At 43.7% G+C, this 23,690-nt stretch overlaps 1 protein-coding gene across 4 annotated transcripts in view; it reads left to right on the top strand.

Annotated features, from left to right (window-relative positions):
- STAU2 (staufen double-stranded RNA binding protein 2) overlaps positions 1 to 23,690 on the top strand; it is a 702,362-nt gene that overhangs the window by 18,481 nt on the left and 660,191 nt on the right. For all 4 annotated transcript variants that reach the window (XM_077270664.1, XM_077270662.1, XM_077270663.1 and 1 more), the window contains exon 2: positions 22,178 to 22,415. In XM_077270664.1, the coding sequence (XP_077126779.1) occupies positions 22,187 to 22,415 (229 nt within the window). In that variant the 5' untranslated portion in view covers positions 22,178 to 22,186. The remainder of the gene's footprint in view (positions 1 to 22,177; positions 22,416 to 23,690) is intronic.

Here is a 23,690-nt window from a genome sequence, read left to right as displayed (position 1 = left end):
CCCCCAAAATCGATGGCGAGGTAAGCTCACTGTCATCAGGGGCTTATCTACAGCATTCTGTAATGCTGCAGATAATCCCCCGATGTATCCTGAAAGAGGAGAAAAAGATGTTAGATTATACTCACCCAGGGGCGGTCCCGCTGCGGTCCGGGTCCGATGGGTGTCTCAGGTCCGGTCCGGAGCCTCACATCTTCATTCCATGACGTCCTCTTCTGGTCTCAATGCTGTGGCGCAGGCGTACTTTGTCTGCCCTGTTGAGGGCAGAGCAAAGTACTGCAGTGCGCAGGCGCCGGGTCAGGTCAGAGAGGCCCGGCGCCTGCGCACTGCAGTACTTTGCTCTGCCCTCAACAGGGCAGACAAAGTACGCCTGCGCCGCAGATGCGGCGTTGAGACCAGAAGAGGACGTCATGGAATGAAGATGTGAGGCTCCGGAACGGACCTGAGACACCCATCAGACCCGGACCGCCCCTGGGTGAGTATAATCTAACGTCTTTTTCTCCTCTTTCAGGATACATCGGGGGCTTATCTACAGCATTACAGAATGCTGTAGATAAGCCCCTGATGACGGTGAGCTTACCTCACCATCGATTTTTGGGGGTGACAGGTTCCCTTTAATACTTACATCAGGAGATCTGCTTGTTGGTCCAGTTAGGGTCCCTGATGTTTGGTTGGCCTGGTACTGCAAGTACAAAGACCATTATAAAATTGTGTAGGCAGCTGAATTAGAACATAAAAAGTTGCTCCACAGCTAGTAGGATTTAAGAACCTCCCCCCTAAAATAATCCCCATAGGACCCACAACCCCCAAAAAATGCTAAGTCATTTACCGTATATACTCGAGTATAAGCCGAGATTTTCAGCCCACTTTTTTGAAAGTAACTCTCTCGGCTTATACTCGTGTCATACGCAGGGATCGGCAGGGTAGGGGGAGCGGAGCTGTGTAAAATACTCACCTGCTCCTGGCGCGGTCCCTGCACATCTTTTCCCCGGCGCCAGCAGCTTGTTCCTGTAGTGAGCGGTCACATGGTACTGCTCATTACAGTAATGAATATGGATCCCACTCCACTCCCATAGGGGTGGAGCCGCATATTCATTACTGTAATGAGCGGTACCATGTGACCGCTCACCACAGGAAGAAGCTGGGGAACAGATGTCCAGGGACCGCGCCAGGAGCAGGTGAGTATAACGCAGTGCGCTATATTCACCTGCTCCCCGTTACACCGTCGGCGCCGCTGCGTCTTCCTCATCCTCTGCAGTGACGCTCAGGTCAGAGGGCGCAATGACGCGATTAGTGCGCACCGCCCTCTGCTTGAGCGTCAGTGCACAGGACGGAGAAGACACAGCGGAGGTGGAACGGGGAACAGGTGAATATAGCAAGTGCCGGGGGCCTGAGAGGTGAGTGCCATTTTTAATTTTTTTAATCACAGCAACAGCATATGGGGCAAATGTCTGCATGGAGCATCTTATGGGGCCATGTGCAGCATTATATGGGGCAATTATCTGTATGGAGCATCTTATGGGGCCATGTGCAGCATTATATGGGGCAATTATCTGTATGGAGCTTCTTATGGGGTCATGTGCAGCACTATATGGGGCAGTTATCTGTATGTGTATGGAGCATTTTATGGGGCTATGTGCAGCACTATATGGGGCAAATATCTGTGTGGGGCCATGTGCAGCATTATATGGGGCAAGTATCTCTGGAGCATCTTATGGGGCCATAATCTACATTTGTGGAGCATTATACGGGGCAAATGTGTCTATGGAGCATCTTATGGGGCCATAATCAGCATTTGTGCAGCAATATAGGGGGGCATATTTTAATATGGAGCATCTTATGGAGCCCATCATAAACTGTATGGAGCATTATATGGCTCCTGGTTCAATATGGATATTCAAAAACACTTAAACTACCAATGTCTCAATTAATTTTGCTTTTATTAGTATCTATTTTTATTTTTGAAATTTACCAGTAGCTGCTGCATTTTCCACCCATGGCTTATACTCGAGTCATTAAGTTTTCCCAGTTTTTTTGTGGCAAAGTTAGGGGGGTTTATAAACCACCCTGCTCAAATTTCATATCCGAGCAATGTGCAAGCAGGCAAAAAAAAAATCACCCTTCTTTAACCCCAAAAATATACCAAAGGCGCTCAAGTCTGAGCTTGATATCCTCCTTCCATAATATGCACAAGCTGACACACACACACACACACACACACACACACACACACACACACACACACACACACACACACACACACACACACACACACACACACACACACACACACACACACACACCGCATTTCTCACACACACCGCATTTCTCACACACACCGCATTTTACACACACACACCGCATTTTACACACACACACACACACACACACACCGCATTTTACACACACACACACACACACCGCATTTTACACACACACACACACACACACACACACACACACACACACACACACACACACCGCATTTTACACACACACACACACACACACACACACACACACACACACACCGCATTTTACACACACACACACACACACCGCATTTTACACACACGCCATGCGACACTACTTTGGAAATACCTGACGGTAATAAAAAACGAAACAAAGTCCGCTGGACAGACACACACACACACACCTCACGCTGGCTGGTAGTCCGCTGGCTGGCAGGAGTCTTGATGGTATCTAGGCTTCTTACTTGTATGCTTCTTGCTGGCACATTGAGGAATACAGCCACACGACAGGTTTATATAGATTTGGGGCTGTCTGGCCTATTGGCTACTAAATACAGATTTTGAGCATGCGGACGGACAGCGACGGATCCTGTGTCTGTAGGCTTCCATTCTAGCCAACGACGTATGCCGCAGGATGCATCGTCGCACGTTTTTCTGACGCAAAAAACATTTCATTGTACGTTTTTACCAGACGATGTGTCAACAAATTCCGATGGATCCAGTGCACGACGGACGAAACGTGTGGCCATGCGTCCCTAATACAAGTCTATGAGAAAAAGACGGATCCTGCGGGCTAATTCGCAGGATTCGTTTTTTTCACAAAACGACGCATTATGCCGGAAATAAGAAGACGGAAGTGTGAAAGAGGCCTTAGACAGGTTCATGTAATGCAACCATTACCAATTGTTTTCATTTCAATTGTCTGAGCCCAGTCCCTTCCCAGAACAAGGTTTCTGGTTAAGTTTATATTTATTTGGTGCATTTGTTAGATAAATGTGCAACTTTGTAAAGGGTTTGTGACTTTGTGTTAACTAGGTGCAAAAAACAAACAAACAAAACAAAAACTGTTAAAAACAAGTGTTTTTTGATCTTGGGCTAAAAAAGTAAGTGAATGTCACAAGACAAAAAAAATTAAAGTGACTCCAATAAATCACAGATGATCAATTGGGGCCATAGTGTTTGCTGCGAACTCCAGGTAAAAGTATACACAACTGTGTCCGCACGTTCTACAAGGGCTCGCTCACATGAGTGATGATTCTTTCTTCCGAGACAATCTGGTTTATTGTGGTAATGACACGCGGCTCGCGCTCTGCTCTGACTGTCAGTTTACTGTGATCTGATTATCTCACATTACAGATTCATATCACGTGTGCAGAGATGACTGAGAACTTAATATCTCCCTTGTCTGTGTCCACGTAAATCAGACTGCACTCGGATGGCTTCAGAGCGCAGTCCAATGTTTTACACGCACCCATAGACTTGAATGGGTGTTTGTTGATCCTAGTTGCCGATTCTGTCTGCAGAAAAAAAAAAGCACAGATCTGCACTGCCCTATAGTATGACATTGGTCCGAGTGCTAGAAGGTAAGACATGGTGAGCGAACCCTAAATGTGACAATGGTGAGATGCTAGCCATTATGCCAGAGTAGTGGCTACAGAATCCTGGGCAAGAGTCTTTCTATCCATTTCTTTGTTGGGAGACATCTTTATACAGCGCACCTAGAGAGTGTCTGCCAAGAAAAGTTGCAGTTGGTAGAAACCTTTGTGTGATGTGATGCAGAAGTCAGTAGACATGGTCACTATTGGCTCTTAGAGGGATAACGACATAATCTGTCTCATATTGCATCATCTACATGCGTTATGGGGAGCCGCTTGGGATTTGCAGTTTGTTGTTAGTTGTAGGACTTGGATATTGTGACTTTTGGCGCAGTTTTAGGGAACACGAGGTGGCACCATAATTGCAGTGTGAACCCAGCCTAAGCTTGGCTGCCATCCAGCTACGTCCTGCATTTGTCATCTCCACATGTGGACCGATTGTGTAATCCAGCGCTATGGACGTCAGCCGCCAAAGGAGCTGCAGGTTCAGGCCTGATACGTCGGCGTAATTCACTGTAGCTGCAGGTGCAGCACCACGTGGGGTAATTGAGCAACTTCACCTAATTGTTAAATATTAGGAGCTAAATTACCTTGCTGTGAAGTAATTATGTTAAATCAGTGTAATAGTTGTCATTGCTTTTATAGATCCTAATCAACGCTGTAATTAAATACACCCCCAATGTTACAGCATCTTATACAAATTGTGTAGAGTAGTGAACTTTACATCGCCTTTTTATGAAGTTGTCCGGCAATCGGAACTTCGCCACCTATCCACAGGATTGCAGGGTCCGACCTGTAGAAACCTCACTTTCTCACAAATGGGGCTGGCTGATTTCCCTTTTAATGTTGAGTGACAGTAAGGCATGTGTTGTGCGGCTCCATCAACTGCCTGAGATGGACGAGCTCAGAACCCGGCCGTCTTCTCTCCCATAGACAATGCATGGCTTGGCTCAACCACTGCCTCACTATTTAAGCTGGACAGGGGAGTCCGTGATCAGTTAGCGCCCTCATGGTAGGGTGTCTTGGGATCAAACTCTTCACCTATTCTATGGGCAATCGTTTTAAGGAGTATTTGTCACAGAGGTGACTTTAAAAGATCTGACAAAATAAATACATTTTAATTAAAACATTTCATTATAAATTCTACAATTGGATGTGTTAAAATCTCAACACAAAAACATTTTTTTTTTGTGTGTCCCTCCTATATACTGTCTTATTTGCTGTATCCAACCATGTAAGAACATGGTCTGTGCATCTCCCAGCTCTTGGCCAGGGGAGGAAGCATAAGGCTATGTGCACACATTTGTGAGGGCTGCGGATTTTTCCGCAGCGGAATTGATAAATCCGCAGGGCAAAGACACTGCGTTTTTCCTGCGGGTTTACCGCGGTTTTTGTGTGGATTCCACTGCGGTTTTACACCTGCAGTTTTCTATTATGGAGCAGGTGTAAAACCGCTACGGAATCCGCACAAAGAATTGACATGCTGCGGAATGTAAACCGCTGCATTTCCACGTGTTTTTTTCCGCAGAATGTGCACAGTGTTTTCTGTTTCCCATAGGTTTACATTGTACTGTAAAGAAAACTGCTGCGGACCCGCAGCAAAATCCGCAACGTGTGCACATAGCCTAAGTGTATAGAAACCTCACAGCAGGGGCTTGCAGCTGCGTCTCTGTGATACAATAAATTTCCCTGCTTATTTTATCACAGGAGCGAGTGTTTCTGCTACATCTCAAGCCCTCTGAGTTCATCATAAATCCAGCGGCCACTAGAGTGCAATGTCAATGACTTGATCTACGACACGCTCCCAGGCTGGAAATGCTACTGAAACACTCCTGTGATAAAACAGGCAGGAAAATGTGTTACTTCACAAACTAGCAGCTCCTAGCTCCTTCTGTGTTATCTGTATTATTCACCAGTAATAAGTTATATAGCTTCCTTCCCTGGTCAGGAGCATGAACTGGAGCAGCTCTGTATATTGAGTACACAGTAAAGACACATTTATAAGATTTTTTAAAGGGGATATCTAGGATTTTGTAATAAAACAAACAAAAAATGTACCTAAACACAAACATATCGGTAGTTTCTTCATATCTGCCTGTTTTGCCCAGTCCAGTGCCCTCCACCAGTTAGGCAGCGCAGATCTGGCCATCAATCAGAATGATGTTGGTAGTCCTGCCCTGTCAACAGAGCGGAGCGGAAAAGAAGCCACCGCTCTGTCAACATGACGTCGGCATGGGCCGCTGAATCGCCAGCAGGTGCGGTCTGTGACCGCTCTGTGCAGCAGAAGGGTAGGTGGCAACTACCTGCCTATTAGTGCTTGGGCACGTTTTTGGTTTTTCAAAGTCCTGGATATCCTTTTTTACACATCCGATTGTAGAAAAATATATATTCCAAGATACATTGATTAAAAATGTATTTTGTTTATGGGAAAATACCTTTCAATAGGGGTGTAACTCTAGGAGTAATGAGGAAAGCTGTCGGGCCTCCTAAAGCAACACCGTAGCATTTGTAACAAACTTTTCACTTTTGTCTATTGTGAGAAAACCTTTTTAAAGAAGTCAAAATATAGCTATAAGATTTATTGATGACACATTTGAGTTTATAATATCTTACTGTATTTCTCTATTTGAATGGATTGTCGTCAAAATCTATTGCTAAACTTTTTTTTTTTAATAATTTTTGGTGTTTGTTTTTTAATATCACAATCTATTTGAAAAATAAATCCTGAAATCTTGCGCTTTTCACTCTAGTCATTGACTATTATAATAGATTGATACCTTCTGCTATGGTGATGACTTTCAGTAGTTATCTCATCATCACAGGCAGGATTATAATGAGAAGATCCATCATTGTCAATGAGTGATGGTCACAGCTCACCTCGGCCCACTCCCTGCACAGAGCATACCTCCCCAGCACATGCATGCTCGCCTTGGCTAAGCTTGGTGTTCTCAGCCAGAGCCTTCTAAGTGCTGTTGTTCTCCCTTGAGAACAAATAGATTTCAGCATCTTCCCCTTTGATATCTGCCATCTGAGGAGCCAGGACTTCATACTAATAAGATGGTACACAACCTCAGAATATGGCCACCATAAGTTGCTGAGGGGTTTGACCTATGAGATCCCTAAAGATGCAAGAATAAGGCTCTTGAACCATGAGAATGTGGTTTTCCAGCCTCCTATTGGATGGAGCAGAGGTGAGCATGCGGGATCTCCATTCTCAGTCTGTGGCAGTGTTCACCAGCAGGTCATGTTTTCAGGATTTCCTCCGTATTGAATGGGTGATGGAAAGACTACTGGCACCATACTAAGGAAATCCTGAAACATTGATCTTTTAGTGGGCCTTGAGGACTGGATGGGGAACACTGGTCTATGGGATTGACGGCGTTCTCTGATGGACCGTCAGTAAGTTATTCCCTGTCCTATGGATAGGTACCAACTTGTATTTTGAGATCTTTTTAAGACTAATGAAGATGAATTCATTGAAATGTGAAGGCAGGACAGATCTGTTGTAGCTGTATAGACTTGGTTGACAATCGCATATTTCGCCTCCATGTACACCTTACATGTAAACCAGGAGTATAACGTGCTGCTGTGTAATATGCACCATGCAATTAAAGGGAATCTGTCAGCGTATTTCACTATGTAAACTGAGATGAGCATGACCTAGTGTTAAGAGACCCCAATTCCAGTAATGTGTTATTTTCTAGACTGTTGCTGTTTTATTAAAATCAGTGTTTTAAGATAAGGAGATTATCACTACAGGACTAGGTGTCTCGTGCCTCCAAGTCTGCTCCTCTGTGTAACCCCGCCCCCACCACTGATTGGCAGCTTTCTGTGTACACTGTACATTGCTAATCAGTGGTGTGGGCGGGGCTAGACACAGCTCAGCATTTAGAGCACTGCTGCTAGTTTGCTTACTGTAAGTGATATCTGTAATTTGCATGTAACCCCTTCTCATGTACAGCACCATGGAATTAATGGTGCTATATAAGTAAATAATAATCTGCTGCTTGGTGTGGGTCCCAGCAATCACATCACTGTCTGTCAATAAGTTATCACCGGACAACCCCTTTTAGGCTGTGTGCACACTGTGCATTTTGATGCGTTTTTCAGCTTAGAAATAGGCCAAAAAACACTGGAATCCTTATGCAAGCTAATTCAATGACAATCCAGAAGTGCTGTGCACATGATCAGTACATTTCCTTTGAGTATTTGCAACGGGGTTTTTTTTTTTTTTTTCTGCAGCATTTCAATTCTTCAGCGTTTTTCACCCATTGACTTCAATTTAGTCAGTCAAATCCGCAGCAAAAGCGCAGGTATAAAAATGTATGGGAAACACCGAAGCGGCGACTCTGATCAGTGGTAACTAGTGAAGAGCGAGTGTACTCGTTGCTCGGGTTTTCCCGAGCACGCTCGGTTGACCTCCGAGTATTTGACTGCTCAGAGATTGTTTTCATCGCAGCAGTTTAATGATTTACCGCTACTAGCCTGCTTGATTACATGTGGGGATTCCCTAGCAACCAGGCAACCCCCACATGTACTCAGCCTGGCTAGTAGCGGTAAATCGTTCAGCTGCCATGATGAAAACTAAATCTCCAAGCAGTCAGAAATACTCGGAGATCACCCGAGCATTGAGTACACTCGCTCATCACTAGTGGTAACATGTCAGCGTGACCCCGCAGCCGTGACCTGTAGTAAAAAGCTTACCGCAGGTCAGCAGGTGTGGGCTGATGAGACTACTGCTGCCATCGGGCTACGTCTTCCGTCACTGATAACGGTGACAGCAGGTGCCGCTGATGGTCTCCTCAGCCGGCGCCTGTGCTCACAGCAGTTAAAAGGAATAAAGAATAAAATTACATTCATATTCAAATAAACAAAACCCATTATACTCATCTAACACTAAATCCTCAATGCTTTTGTCTCCTAGAAAAAATGTAAAATAATACACCACCATATGCTCGCCTGTCAGCTGTAATCCACGTAATCCTGATTGTCCCACGGCGATCTCACGTGTAGAACGGTCACATCGGGAGGTGTGAACACTCTACCCGGTCTCACGGCACCACTGCTGCAAGAGAACTTTGTCACACAGCAGTGGTGCCGTAAGGGAGATCACCGGAGCTGATGAACTCCACTAAATGCTCCGGTGATGAACTCCACTAAATTCTCTCACGGCAGCTCAGTAATACACTGACAGGAGGTAATCGCTCCCGTAGTGTATTGCCGGCAGTCTTTGAGAAGTCACATCAGTGACTGCCCTCTAAGTCATCAGGATCATCGTGGGACATTACAGATTATCTTCTCTGCGGACAGGTGAGGAATATTGTGGTTTATTTTGTTGCAGGAGGTGTTGGCGTCAGTGGATTAGGCGTTCGGTGAGTATGGTTTAATTAAGATTCATTAAAGGAGTATGTGTCTGTTTCAGATAAATTACTTTATTCTGGGTGTCTGTGTTTTTGTTTTTTTAGATAGAATATCACTATGGGGTTACTAATGGATAGGTGTCATATAGATGCCCCTCCATTACTAACCTGTGGGCTTGATGTCACCTGACAATACAAAGGTGACATCAACCCCACAAATATGAACCCCACTGGCCACCGCTTACAGGGCAAGTGGGAAGAGCGAGGCTAAGCGCCAGATTTTTTCGCATCTTATAGATGTGCCTTTAGTGGGGCAGCTGAGGGCTGATGGTTTTAGTCTGGGAGAGGGCTGATATTCATGGCCCACTCCTTGGCTATTGGCCCCATTCTGACATCAGGCATAATAGTACATTGATGTCGGACTCCCTCCCCTTGTTGTGGTCTCCGGCGCTGAGCCCATGTCTTTTCCGGCACAATCGCAATCCACTTGCAGCTGTTAACTAGTTAAATACCACTGTCAATCTCTAACAGCTGCATTTAACTCTCGCTTCCGGCAAACGCAACCTAAATCCCGCCCATCGGTGACCCCCGTCATGTGATCGCGGGTCACTGATGGGTTGGCATGACAACCAGAGGTCTCCAGCAGACATCTATGGTTGTCACTGCTGGATTGCTATGAGCGCCACCTGGTGGTCAGTGCTCATAGCAAGTGAGCATTTCTGGTACTTACAGGCGATCTGATCACAGCCTGTATGTAGCAGAGCCGATCAAAGTACTGCAGCTTCTAGTCTCCCATGGAAACTATTGAAGCATTCAAAAAGTAAAAAAATAAAAATAAAAAAAAATGTAAATGTTAAAAAAATTATAAAAGTTCAAATCACCCCCCTTTGCCCCATTCAAAAAAATAAATAAAGAATCCAAACCTACATATATTTGGTATCGCCTCAAAAGTGCTTGCAGGATGCGTTTTTTCTCTCCATTGACTTGCATTAGCGACGCATTGCCACACGTCGTGCGACGGTTGCGTCGGACTGTCGCCACCAAAAAACGTTGCTTGTAACGTTTTTTGGTGCGTTGTGCCCGTCTTTTCCGACTGCGCATGCGCGGCCGGAACTCCGCCCTCGCCTCCCCGCACCTCACAATGGGGCAGCAGATGCGTTGAAAAACAGCATCCGCTGCCCCCCGTTGTGCGGCGCTTCCACAGTATGCGTCGGTGCGCCGCAACGTCGCATTGTGACGAGCAGTGCACGACGCTAATGTGAAAGTAGCCTTAGTTACAAACGCCTGGGGGGGGGGGTGAAAGGTTCACTTTAAAAGCAATGGTGTTCTTAAAAAGTACAACTTGTCCCGCAAAAAACAAGCACTCACATGGCCATTTTGACAAAAAAATAAGTTATGGCTCTGAGAAGGGGAGCAAAACCAAAAATATCTCTGGCTGTCTGCCTTGCCTTTGTATAAGGGGACCCTATGTAAAAAAAAAATTTCTGGGGTCCCCTTGTAAACTAGCCAGTAAAAGCTAAGAAAACAGCTGTGAGCTGATATTAATAGCCTGGGAACCTGTATGGCTATCGGCTCCTTCCCAGAATATTAACATCAACACTCAGCCGTCGGCTTTCCCTCTTCTGGTTATTAACCCCTTTCTGACATTAGACGTACTATCCCGTCGAGGTGGGGTGGGCCCGTATGACCACCGACAAGATAGTACGTCATATGCGATTGCCCCCCCCCCCCCCGGGGCAATGTTATAGTGTAAAAAAAAATAAATATTCACATGTGTTAAAAAAAAAAAAAAAAAAAAAAAAAGAAATCCCCCCCCCCCCAAAAAAAAAAAAATTGTTCCTGTAAACACATTTCTTTATCTAAATAAAAAAAAACAATAAAAGTACACATATTTAGTATCGCCGCGTCCGTAACGACCCGACCTATAAAACTGTCCCACTAGTTAACCCCTTCAGTGAACGCCGCAAAAAAAGGCAAAAAAACAACGCATTATCATACCGCCAAACAAAAAGTGGAATAACACGCGATCAAAAAGACGGATATAAATAACCATGGTACCGCTGAAAACGTCATCTTGTCCCGCAAAAAACGAGCCGCCATAAAGCATCATCAAAGAAAAAGTAAAGTTATAGTCCTCAGAATAAAGCGATGCAAAAATAATTTTTTCTATAAAATAGTTTTTATCGTATAAAAGCGCCAAAACATAAAAAAAATGATAGAAATGAGGTATCGCGGTAATCGTACTGACCCGAAGAATAAAACTGCTTTATCCATTTTACCAAACGAGGAACGGTATAAACGCCTCCCCCAAAAGAATTTCATGAATAGCTGGTTTTTGGTCATTCTGCCTCACAAAAATCGGAATAAAAAGTGATCAAAAAATGTCACGTGCCCGAAAATTTTACCAATAAAAACGTCAACTCGTCCCGCAAAAAACAAGACCTCACATGACTCTATGGACCAAAATACTGAAAAATTATAGCTTTCAAAATGTGGTAACGCAAAAAATATTTTTTGCAATAAAAAGCGTCTTTCAGTGTGTGATGGCTGCCAATCATAAAAATCCACTGAAGAACACGCTATAAAAGTAAATCAAACCCCCCTTCATCACCACCTTAGTTAGCGAAAAATTTAAAAATTAAAAAAATGTATTTATTTCTATCTTCCCGTTAGGGCTAGGGTTAGGGTTAGGGTTGGGGCTGGGGTTAGGGTTAGGGTTTGGATTACATTTACGGTTGGGATTAGGGTTAGAGGTGTGTCAAGGTTAGGGGTGTGGTTAGGGTTACCATTGGGATTAGGGTTAGGGATGTGTTTGGATTAGGGTTTCAGTTATAATTGTGGGGTTTTCACTGTTTAGGTTCATCAGGGGCTCTCCAAACGCGACATGGCGTCCGATCTCAATTCCAGCCAATTCTGCGTTGAAAAAGTAAAACAGTGCTCCTTCCCTTCCGAGCTCTCCCGTGCGCCCAAACAGGAGTTTACCCCAACATATGGGGTATCAGTGTACTCAGGACACATTGGACAACAACTTTTGGGGTCCAATTTCTCCTGCTACCCTTGGGAAAATACAAAACTGGGGGCTAAAAAATAATTTTTGTGGAAAAAAAAAGGATTTTTTATTTTCACGGCTGTGCGTTATAAACTGTAGTGAAACACTTGGGGGCTCAAAGTTCTCACAACACATCTAGATAAGTTCCTTAGGGGGTCTAGTTTCCAATATGGGGTCACTTGTGGGGGGTTTCTACTGTTTAGGTACATTAGGGGCTCTGCAAGCGCAATGTGATGCCTGCAGACCAATCCATCTAAGTCTGCATTCCAAATGACGCTCCTTCCCTTCCGAGCTCTGCCATGCGCTCAAACGGTGGTTCCCCCCCACATATGGGGTATCAGCGTACTCAGGACAAATTGGACAACAACTTTTGGGGTCTAATTTCAACTGTTACCCTTGAAAAAATACAAAACTGGGGGCTAAAAAATAATTTTTGTGGAAAAAAAAAAAAGAATTTTTATTTTCACGGCTCTGCGTTATAAACTGTAGTGAAACACTTGGGGGTTCAAAGCTCTCACAACACATCTGGATGAGTTCCTTAGGGGGTCTACTTTCCAAAATAGTGTCACTTGTGGGGGGTTTCAATGTTTAGGCACATCAGGGGCTCTCCAAACGCAACATGGCGTCCCATCTCAATTCCTGTCAATTTTACATTGAAAAGTCAAACGGCGCTCCTTCACTTCAGAGCTCTGCCATGCGCCCAAACAGTGGTTTACCCCCACATATGGGGTATCGGCGTACTCAGGACAAATTGTACAACATCTTTTGGGGTCCATTTTCTCCTGTTACCCTTGGTAAAATAAAACAAATTGGAGCTGAATTAAATTTTTTGTGAAAAAAAAGTTAAATGTTAATTTTTATTTAAACATTCCAAAAATTCCTGTGAAACACCAGAAGGGTTAATAAACTTCTTGAATGTGGTTTTGAGCACCCTGAGGGGTGCAGTTTTTAGAATGGTGTTACACTTGGGTATTTTCTATCATATAGACCCCTCAAAATGACTTCAAATGAGATGTGGTCCCTAAAAAAAAAAATGGTGTTGTAAAAATGAGAAATTGCTGGTCAACTTTTAACCCTTATAACTCCCTAACAAAAAAAAATGTTGGTTCCAAAATTGTGCTGATGTCAAGTAGACATGTGGGAAATGTTACTTGTTAAGTATTTTGTGTGACATATCTCTGATTTAATTGCATAAAAATTCAAAGTTGGAAAATTGCGAAATTTTCACCAAATTTCAATTTTTTTCACAAATAAACGCAGGTAATATCAAAGAAATGTTACCGCTATCATGAAGTACAATATGTCACGAGAAAACAATGTCAGAATCACCGGGATCCGTTGAAGCGTTCCAGAGTTATAACCTCATAAAGGGACAGTGGTCAGAATTGTAAAAATTGGCCCGGTCATTAACGTGCAAACCACCCTTGGGGTAAAGGGGTTAAAATAAAAAAAAAATAAAAAAATGTTCTTCAAAATTACCAGTTGCTGCCTGGTTACAGCCTATGTGCGTTCATTCTGTTAACGCTCCTACATAGGCTGGTGGCAATGTGTGTGTGTGTGTGTGCTTGTGTTTACTTATTGGCTTAGGCTACTTTCACACATCAGTTTTTTGCCATCAGGCAAAATACCGCAAATTTTGGAAAAAAATGGTTCCATTGCAAATTGTGAAAAACTGATGCATCCAATCCGTTTTTTTGCCGGATCTGAGTATGTGGATCTGCCTGCTATTTTGGATTCTGGGGAAAAGAGACACTGCAGAATGATCATTTAATCTCACTTTTCATCCGTTTTTAGCCGGATCCGTCGCTGTCCTTTTTTTTGACGGACAGAAAAAACGTTACTATGTCTGTTTTCTCTGGCCGCCGGAAAACAAGTTTTCGACGGAACTGGCAAAAAACAGATGAAACGTGAGGCCATCTGTCGCTAATACAAGTCTGAGAAAAAAACTGATCTGGGAAAAGTTGCCCCCGGATCCGTTTTTTTTCAAAATTCGCCGGATTGTGCCTGATGGCAAAAACCTGATGTGTGAAAGTTTCCTTAGTAATGAGGGTGTGGGCTGACACCTTTACATTACTAAGCCTGGGACACAAAGCTCTAATCCCTTTACCCTGATGCAGGGCCGGCGTCAGCACCTGGGCAAGTGCCGGGGCCCTGGCGAGACAGGGGGGCTCACTCATGCTGTCTGAGATACAGCCAGGTCCGGCGTTAGGGGCCCCCCAGCCACTACAGCAGAAGCTCCACTGATAATCATAATCAGTGAAGCTTCCGATGTACGTAGAGACTGGTTGAGGACCTGTAGTGACATCACGATCATGTGACCTGCCATGTGACCGTGATGTCACCACAGGCCATGTATTCATAGGCCAGTGCACTGTCCTCCTGCACGGAGCTTCTGGGAGGGAGAGCCAAGACCTGGGCCGGCACCTACATACCTGAGCTGTGATGTGAGGTACCATAAGTCGTGCAGCACCCTTTGTGTGTGCTGCTCCTGTGATGATGGCTCCTGTCAGCTCCTCCTGCTCTTGTCGGCAGTCCCAGCAGAGGAGAGGGCAGGCATGTGTCTGCTGGGACAGTGCTGCTGGGAGCAGGAGGGCTGCAGCTGATACTGTGGGACATCTCATTCCCTCCAGCATAAAGCAGTGTATGTGAGGTGTGTGTAATTGATGTGTGGTATGTGTAGTGTGTACTGTCTGAGCTATGTGTATGTCTTTATATGAATCACATGTATCAAATGAGCATTTGTGCAGCATGTGTGTGCCATGTATGTATGTGTCGTGTGTGCCATGTATGTATGTGTATGCCATGTACATGTGTGTTCCATATACGTATGTTCCATGTACTGTATGTACGTGTGTGCCATGTACATGTACTGTATGTATGTGTACCATGTACGTGTGCCATGTACATGTACTGTATGTATGTACCATGTATATGTGTGTACCATGTACGTGTGTGCCATGTACATGTACTGTATGTATGTACCATGTATATGTGTACCATGTACGTGTGTGCGATATCTACATGTACTGTATGTATGTGTGTGCGCTGTGTATATGTACTGTATGTATGTGTGTGCCATGTACGTGTGTGTGTCATGTACATGTACTGTATGTATACATTTTTGCACATGTCACTTATTGGGGTCAGTCATCAGCACTACAAATCGACAGTGAATTCAAAACAATGGGACAACGAATACTGATGTGTTGTGATGCTGCAGCCTGCAACCCATTTTGCCCTTTTACAAATGTTCTACGTTAATACTTTCTAATGTTTGCTTTAAGGCTGTGTGCACACATTCAGGATTTTTTGTTTTTTTTCCGCGTTTTTTCTCTATAAAAATGCGCATACATTAAGCATCCTATTATTAGAATGCAATCTGCAATTTTTGTGCACATGCTGCGTTTTTTTCCCGCGGCGGAATCGCATTCTGGAAAAAAACGCAGCATGTTCATTCTTTGTGCGGAATCGCTGCGATTCTGCACACCTAGGAATGCATTGATCCACTTACTTTCCGCATGTGGCTATGCCCACCATGTGGGAAGTAAGCGGATCATGTGCGGTTGGTACCCAGGGTGGAGGAGAGGAGACTCTCCTCCAGGCCCTGGGAACCATATAATTGTTAGAAAAAAAAGAATTAAAATAAAAAATCATGATATTCTCACATTCCGGCGTCCCCGACAGCCTTCCCGCTCCTCGCGATGCTTCTATTCCCAATAATACATTGCGAAAATGACTTGTGATGACATCGGTCTCGCGAGACTGCTACTTCATCTGGGGTCATTGCCGCAATGCATTATTGGGACCGGAGCATCGCGAGGAGCAGGAAGGCTGTCGGGGATAGGCAGCATAGGCAGCATCAATAGTAAAAAGTTGGTCACACTTGTCAAACACTGTTTGACAAGTGTCACCAACCTGTCAATCAGTTTTCCAAGCGATGCTACAGATCGCTTGTAAAACGCTAGTGTTTAGCGGGAAAACGCATGCCAATTCCGCATGCGATATACCTGCAGCAGGAGTTGCGGAATTGCCGTGGAAATTTCTGCAGCAATTCTGCAACATGTGCACATAGCCTAAAAAGTTTTCCACAAAAATTGGCATATAAGGGCTTGACTTATATAAAGCCCCTCTGCTGTATGGTATTGTAGAATTTACAATAGCTATCATTCATGTAAGAAGTGAATTCTGGCATTGGACTATACCTACCGTATATTTCTCTGCTGTATCTGTGATTCATGAATTGTGGTATATGTTAAAGGGGGGGCCCACTAAGACTCTCGCCCGGGGCCCTCAAAAACCTGGAGCCGGCCCTGCCCTGATGCCACTGCATCAGCATGGAAAATGTGGTATTGAACCAAGAAATTACATCATGTGCCGCATGTATATTGCAAATGAAGCATGTTTATATTAAGGTGTATGAAAACATGTGACTTGATTCCTTTTATTTATTTTTGTTCTTTTTCAGTGATGTGAAATGTCATGTAATCACCCCTTTTACTGTCAGTGCTCAGTAATGGCCATTTATGGCCACTCTTCCTCTTAGTAACACAGAAATGTATCCCTGTGTAGTCTTTAGTAGTTGCGAGGTGAATTCATAGTGAAATATGGCACGTAGACATGCCAGGTAATGTATAATTCCTGTGCCACAGTCTGTATCGGAAACGTTTCCACGCTCCAGGATCTTTGTCTATGTTGGTAAAATAGCGAGAGGCGTCCTATGAGTGTGATAATATGGGAGTCAATACGACTCCCTGTTCTATATGTATATTGAGGTAATTTCTGGTCTTGCATTTCATCTTACTCAGTGTTGCTGCTCTTCTGCATTTATCAATGTGATTTTTACCTGCCATACCTCATCTGTTACTGCTATGTCATGCCTTAATTTACTCATAGATTCTATCATTAACCATTAAATTTACATTTCTTACAGATCTTCATTATTCAGCATTTTCAGCTTTTCGTTCATCCTCCCTACACACATTACTATTACTCCCATCACAGGGTTGTCCATTGCTAGGACAGCCCCTTCTGACTCCATGTTTCTACCAGTAAAATAACACACACACAACCACTTTCACACTAGCAGTATTTGATCAGTATTTTACTTCTGTATCTGTAAGCCAAAACCAGGAGAGGAACAATCAGAGGAAAAGTAGAATAGAAACCTCTTCACCACTTCTAGACTCCTGGTTTTGGCTTACAAACACTGAGGTGAAATACTCACCAAATACTTAGGCTACTTTCACACTAGCGTTAACTGCAATACGTCGCAAATGCGTCGTTTTGCCGAAAAAACGCATCCTGCAAAAGTGCTTGCAGGATGCGTTTTTTCTGCATTGACTAAAATTAGCGACGCATTTGCGACGAATTGACACACGTCGCAACCGTCGTACGACGGTTGCGCCGTGTTGTGGCGGACCGTCGGGACCAAAAAACGTTACATGTAACGTTTTTTGCTCCCGACGGTCCGCTTTTTCCGACCGCGCATGCGCGGCCGGAACTCCGCCCCCACCTCCACGCACTTCCCCGCACCTCACAATGGGGCAGCGGATGCGCTGGAAAAATGCATCCGCTGCCCCCGTTGTGCGGCGGAGACAACGCTAGCGTCGGGGACCTCAGCCCGACGCACCGCGACGGGCCGAGCCCGACACTAGTGTGAAAGAAGCCTTAACGTGTGAATGTGGCCTTATATTCTCTGGTGTCGGTGCCGTTCTAGTTCTCGGCTCTGGATCTCTGGGATTGTGTGACATTTATGTCTAGACACATGGATGGCCTGGAGAGCCAGCACCGAAACCGCTGGTACCGCAGGTGAGTATAGGTGTTTTGTTGCTAGGGGAAAAATTGACATTCAGGAGGTGTGGACTGGGTAATTGACAACAAATTTAAAGAAGCACTCTTCCTCCTCCTGTGAAAAAAATGTGTTTTCTTAACATATTGCAGTAATCATATTGTGTACTTTTGTACAATTGTGTACAATTGCTCATTTTCCCTTCTGCCCAGATAATTATTTTCTTTTCCTTTAGGTCTATGATGTCACAGGATTAAAAACTGACTAGCTGAATAAGCCTTCTAAGCTCTATGTAGAAATGGGAGATCAATTTTGCCTGTATGACTCATGAGTAACTGCAAAAGTCTATGGCAGGGGCGAGGGGCCGAGCAGCTGGGTCTGGAGTTGAAGAGGGGAATGAATTATACAGGGACAAGAGACTTCCTATTTCTACATAGAGCAGAGAAAAGAGAAGAATTTACTGGGTAGAAGGGAAAAATGAGAAATTGTAAGTACACAGTACTATATAATATGATGACTGGAATATATTAAGATAAGACTTTGATGGGAGGAGAGCTTGTTTAAATCACTGGATCTCATTACACAATCAAAGCCATTATTTCTGTGAATCGATCTTGGCTTATATCCAGATTTCTTGTGTATGAAACATTAATTGTATGTCTTTTTAAGAAAGGCTCATTGTAGCCGCAACACCGTCACGCCACCAGGGCTATTAAAGTCCCTTTTGTATTTTTGAAAATGCTGGAGTGCTGCCTCTTTTTTTTTTTTTTTTTTTTTTTCTGGGAAAAAAAATAAAATAATTATATATATATATATATATATATATATATATATATATATATATATATATATATATATATATATATTTTTGTATATACTCGAGATTTTCAGCCCCAAAAAATGGTCTGAAAGTGCCCCTCTCGGCTTATACTCGAGTCATGGTCGGCGGGTGAGGGGGAGCGATGACGGTCACATACTCACCTGCATGTCCCACGGTCTCCGGTGCCGGCAGCTTCTTCCCCTGTTCAGCGGTCACTGGTACCGCTCATTAAAGTAATGAATATGGACTCCACTCCCATAGGGGTGGAGCTGCATATTCATTCCTGTAATGAGCGGTACCATGTGACCGCTGAACAGAGGAAGAATCTGCGGGCTCCAGAGACCATCTCTCCGGGAGAAGCTGCCAGGGACCGCTCCAGAGCAGGTGAGTATTTCATATTCACCTGTCCCTCGTTTCAGCATCGGGGCCACTCCGTCTTCTCCGTCCTCTGCAGTGACTGTTCAGGTTAGACGGCGCGATGGCGTATTAGTGTGCGCGCCGCCCTCTGCCTAAACAGTCAGTGCGGAGAGACAGGACGGTGAGGAGCAGCGGGCAGCGACGAGAGGTGAGTATGTCATTTTTTTTTTTATTGCATCAGCAGCATTATATGTGGCACATTGTTATATGGAGCATCTTATGGGGCCATAATGAACTGTATGGAGCATTATATGTGGTACATTGTTATATGGAGCATCTTATGGGGCCATAATCAGCATTTGTGCAGCATTATATGGGGCATATTTTAATGTGGAGCATGTTATGGGGCCCATCATAAATTTTATGGAGCATTATATGGGGCGTATTTTGTATGGAGCATCTTATGGGGCCCACGGTGAACTGTATGGAGCATTATATGGGGCTCCTGATTCAATATGGATATTCAAAAACACTTAATCTAATAGATGTCTCACTTAGTTTTACTTTTATCGGTATCTATTTTTATTTTTGACATTTACCGGTAGCTTTTGCATTTTCCACCCTAGGCTTATAATCGAGTCATTAAGTTTTCCCAGTTTTTTGTTGCAAAATTAGGGGTCTCGGCTTATACTCGAGTCGGCTTATATTTGAGTATATACGGTATATATTATATTATATTATATATTACATTACTACCGTACCAAAGTTTAGGGTCACTTAGAAATTTCCTTATTTTTGAAAGAAAAGCAGGTTTTTTTCCAATGAAGCTAACATTAAATGATTCAGAAATTCACTCTATACATTGTTAATGTGGTAAATGACTATTCTAGCTGCAAATGTCTGGTTTGTAATGCAGTCTCTTCATAGGTGTATAGAGGCCCATTTCCAACAACCATCGCTCCAGTGTTCTTATGGTACTTTGTGTTTGCTAACTGTGTAAGAAGGCTAATGGATGGTTAGAATACCTTTGCAAACCCTTGTGCAAGTATGTTAGCACAGCTGAAAACAGTTTGGCTGATTAGAGAACCTATAAACCTGACCTTCCTTTGAGCTAGTTGAGAGTTTGGAGCATTACATTTGTTGGTTCCATTAAACTCTCCAAATTTCTAGAAAAAAAGAACTTTCATGTGAAACTTGACAGTCTATTCTTGTTATTAGAAATGAAGGCTATTCCATGCGAGAAATTGCCAAGAAACTAAAGATTTCCTACAACGATGTGTACTACTCCCTTCAGAGGAGAGCACAAACAGGCTCTAACCAGAGTAGAAAGAGAAGTGGGAGGCCCCGCTGCACAACTGACCAACAAGACAAGTACATTAGAGTCTGTAGTTTGAGAAATTGACCCCTCACAGGTCCTCAACTGGCAGCTTCATTAAATAGTACATGTAAAACTCTATTGTCAATGTCTACAGTGAAGAGGCGACTCTGGGATGCTGGCCTTCAGGGCAGAGTGGCAAAGAAAAAGCCATATCTGAGACTGGCTAATAAAAGGAAAATATTAATATGGGCAAAAGAACACAGACATTGGACAGAGGAAGATTGGAATAAAGTGTTATGGACAGACGAATCCAAATTTGAGGTGTTTGGATCACACAGAAGAACCATTGTGAGATGCAGAACAACTGAAAAGATGCTGGAAGAGTGTCTGACGCCACCTGTCAAGCATGGTGGAGGTAATGTGATGGTCTGGGGTTGCTTTGGTGCTGGTAAAGTGGGAGATTTGTACAAGGTAAAAGGGATATCGAATAAGGAAGGCTATCACTCCATTTTGCAACGCCATGCCATACCTTGTGGACAGCGCTTGGTTGGAGCCAATTTCATCCTACAACACGACAATGACCCAAAGCACATCTCCAAATTATGCAAGAACTATTTAGGGAAGAAGCAGGCAGCAGGTATTCTATCTGTAATGGAGTGGCCAGCGCAGTCACCAGATCTCAACCCCATTGAGCTGCTGTGGGAGCAGCTTGACCGTATGGTATAAAAAGTGCCATCAAGCCAAACCAACTTGTGGGAGGGGCTCCTGGAAGCATAGGGTTAAATTTCTCCAGATTACCTCAGCAAATTAACTGCTAGAATGCCAAAGGTCTGCAATGCTGTAATTGCTGCAAAGGGAGCATTCTTTGATGAAAGCAAAGTTTATTTTAAATAATAATTTTCTCCTTCAATCTTTTTTTTGAACCTTGTCAATGTCTGGACTAGATTTTCAATTCATTTGGCAACTCATTGGATTAATAAAAGTATGAGTTATCATGGTAAACCCCAAATAGTCTGGACGACCCTAAACTTAGGAACCATAGTGTATATAATGTGTGTGTTTGCTATGTAAGAGTAGCCAGCGATGTTTTTGGGATTTATTAGGGAGAGCGCCATCCTCTGGTAAATAGAAGCTCACGTTTCCTAGATCCCTCCTCAGAAGCGGATAGTAGATGTGCAGTGTGCAGTGCCGTGAGCGAGCAGCTCCTCAGTGTGAGGCTTTTTCCACGTGTGCTACCTGTGAAGCAGCAGGGCCATCTTGTCGGGGTGACGTAATATACAGAGTTACTATGGTGATCCAGCGTAAAACCTCCGCAGGGAGGACCTGCATGTGCCCTGCCTGCTGAATAAAACCTGTGCATTTGTGAATGGCTGTATCCTCACACCAAATCGGTGTGATAATGTCACCCCTGCTGTCTGACAAGTTTGCAACAAAATCCCAAAAATTGACCCTTGATATTGAGTGATGAATCAGTATGGTATAAGCTACGAGTAATATTCCTGTAAATGTGTATCGTGTACTTTATTAATATGACTTTATTATTAGCCAAGGGAATAAAGGTGCCATGCATCTCGCATTATACAGAATGACCTGCGACAAGGACCGACCGTATTTAACCAAATGTTTTTTTTTATGTTGCAGAGCTAGAGAATGGCACACATTTCGGCACCATCATCTGCACCCATGTGTGACTCTTCTTTTTCTTCTGTGCTACCCGCTCCTGCTACAAGCCCCAGTCAGACGAGCGTGCAAAGCTCCCTGAATGGATCTGCTACAGAAATAACCACAGATAGCCCCACCGAAAGTCTTGTGGATTCGTCATCCTCTGTTAGCTCGCCAGGAGTGGCCACCGAAGAAGGGCAAGCCAAATTCTTGGAAGGTACAGCGCGACATGTATTCCTTGCTTAGGCTGCTTTCACACATCAGTTTTTTGCCATCAGGCACAATATCCGTCGAATGTTGAAAAAAACACAAAAAAAACCCGGATCCATCGCAGATTGTGAAAAACTGATGCGACGGATCCATTTTTTAGACAGATCCTACTAGCTGATCCAGCTAATTGGATCCCAAAAAAATTGGAGCATGCTCAGTTTAAAAAAACGGAATCTGTTGCCGGATTCTGTAATTTGACGGATCCGGTGCCATAGGGTTCCATTGTAGCGAACGCCAGACGCTGCCGTTTGTATGTTTTTCCCCGCCGCCGGATCAACAATTTTCGCCGAACGATGGATGAACTTGAGGCCATCCGGTGCAATCCGTCACTAATACAAGTCTACGGGGAAAAAAACGGATCCCGCAGCATCATTCGCCGGATCCGTTTTTTTCAAAATTCACCGGATTCAGCCTGACAGCAAAAAACTGATGTGTGAAAGTAGCCTCGCTGTGACATGTCTTAGGACTGCTGTAAAAATATAGACATCATGAGTAGTATACTATACGAAAAAGCTAGAAACTTTGTAATATATCTTATTAGACAAATATGCCTTTTTCACCTTTACAGCCTCATACACTAATCTGTTTCTGAATTTTTGTTGAGATGTCTGCCTGAAAATTCAGGTGTTGTGCTGAAACCCATAAAAGTTTATAGAAAGGGTGAGGAGGAGAAGGGGGAGACCATGCAAAAAAAGATACACCCTTTATTGGTTGTTGTACCTCAATCTAGAGCTGCATGTACAGCTACACTGCTTAGTACTACTGTATAACTTCTTCCGTGCCACTTCTGATGATGCACTTCAATGAGCTGGGGGAGCAGAATCTCCTTTACTGTGTACTTTTATATAAGAGAGCTGAGCTCAGAGAAAGCTGACAAATGGAGTTTACAGAAGGAAAACCTGCCAAGCATGCAGGATTCAAGTCATACTGTAGCCAATCCGTATGGGTATTTTACTGATAAAACCCCTGTATTAGTGAAGCACATGCTGATTGGTTGACTAATGGCGCATTTCTCCAGTATATGTTCTTTTACCTGTGCCAGGAGGAGCAGCTTCTTTGGACACCATTTTTTGCCTCATTTTTTTTTTCTTTAGTACATTGTTTGATATACAAAAATCTGATGAAACTCCACATATAATGTGATTTGCTGTTTCTAACTTAGAAGTGTAAGCGATAGTTTTACTTGATCTGGTCATTGGCTTAATGTTCTTTAAAGGGACTG

The sequence above is a fragment of the Ranitomeya variabilis genome, chromosome 6 (genome assembly GCF_051348905.1).
Source record: "Ranitomeya variabilis isolate aRanVar5 chromosome 6, aRanVar5.hap1, whole genome shotgun sequence".
NCBI lineage: Eukaryota > Metazoa > Chordata > Amphibia > Anura > Dendrobatidae > Ranitomeya > Ranitomeya variabilis.
Note: the sequence above shows the minus strand (reverse complement) of the source record. Positions and strands in the feature narration are given on the sequence as shown.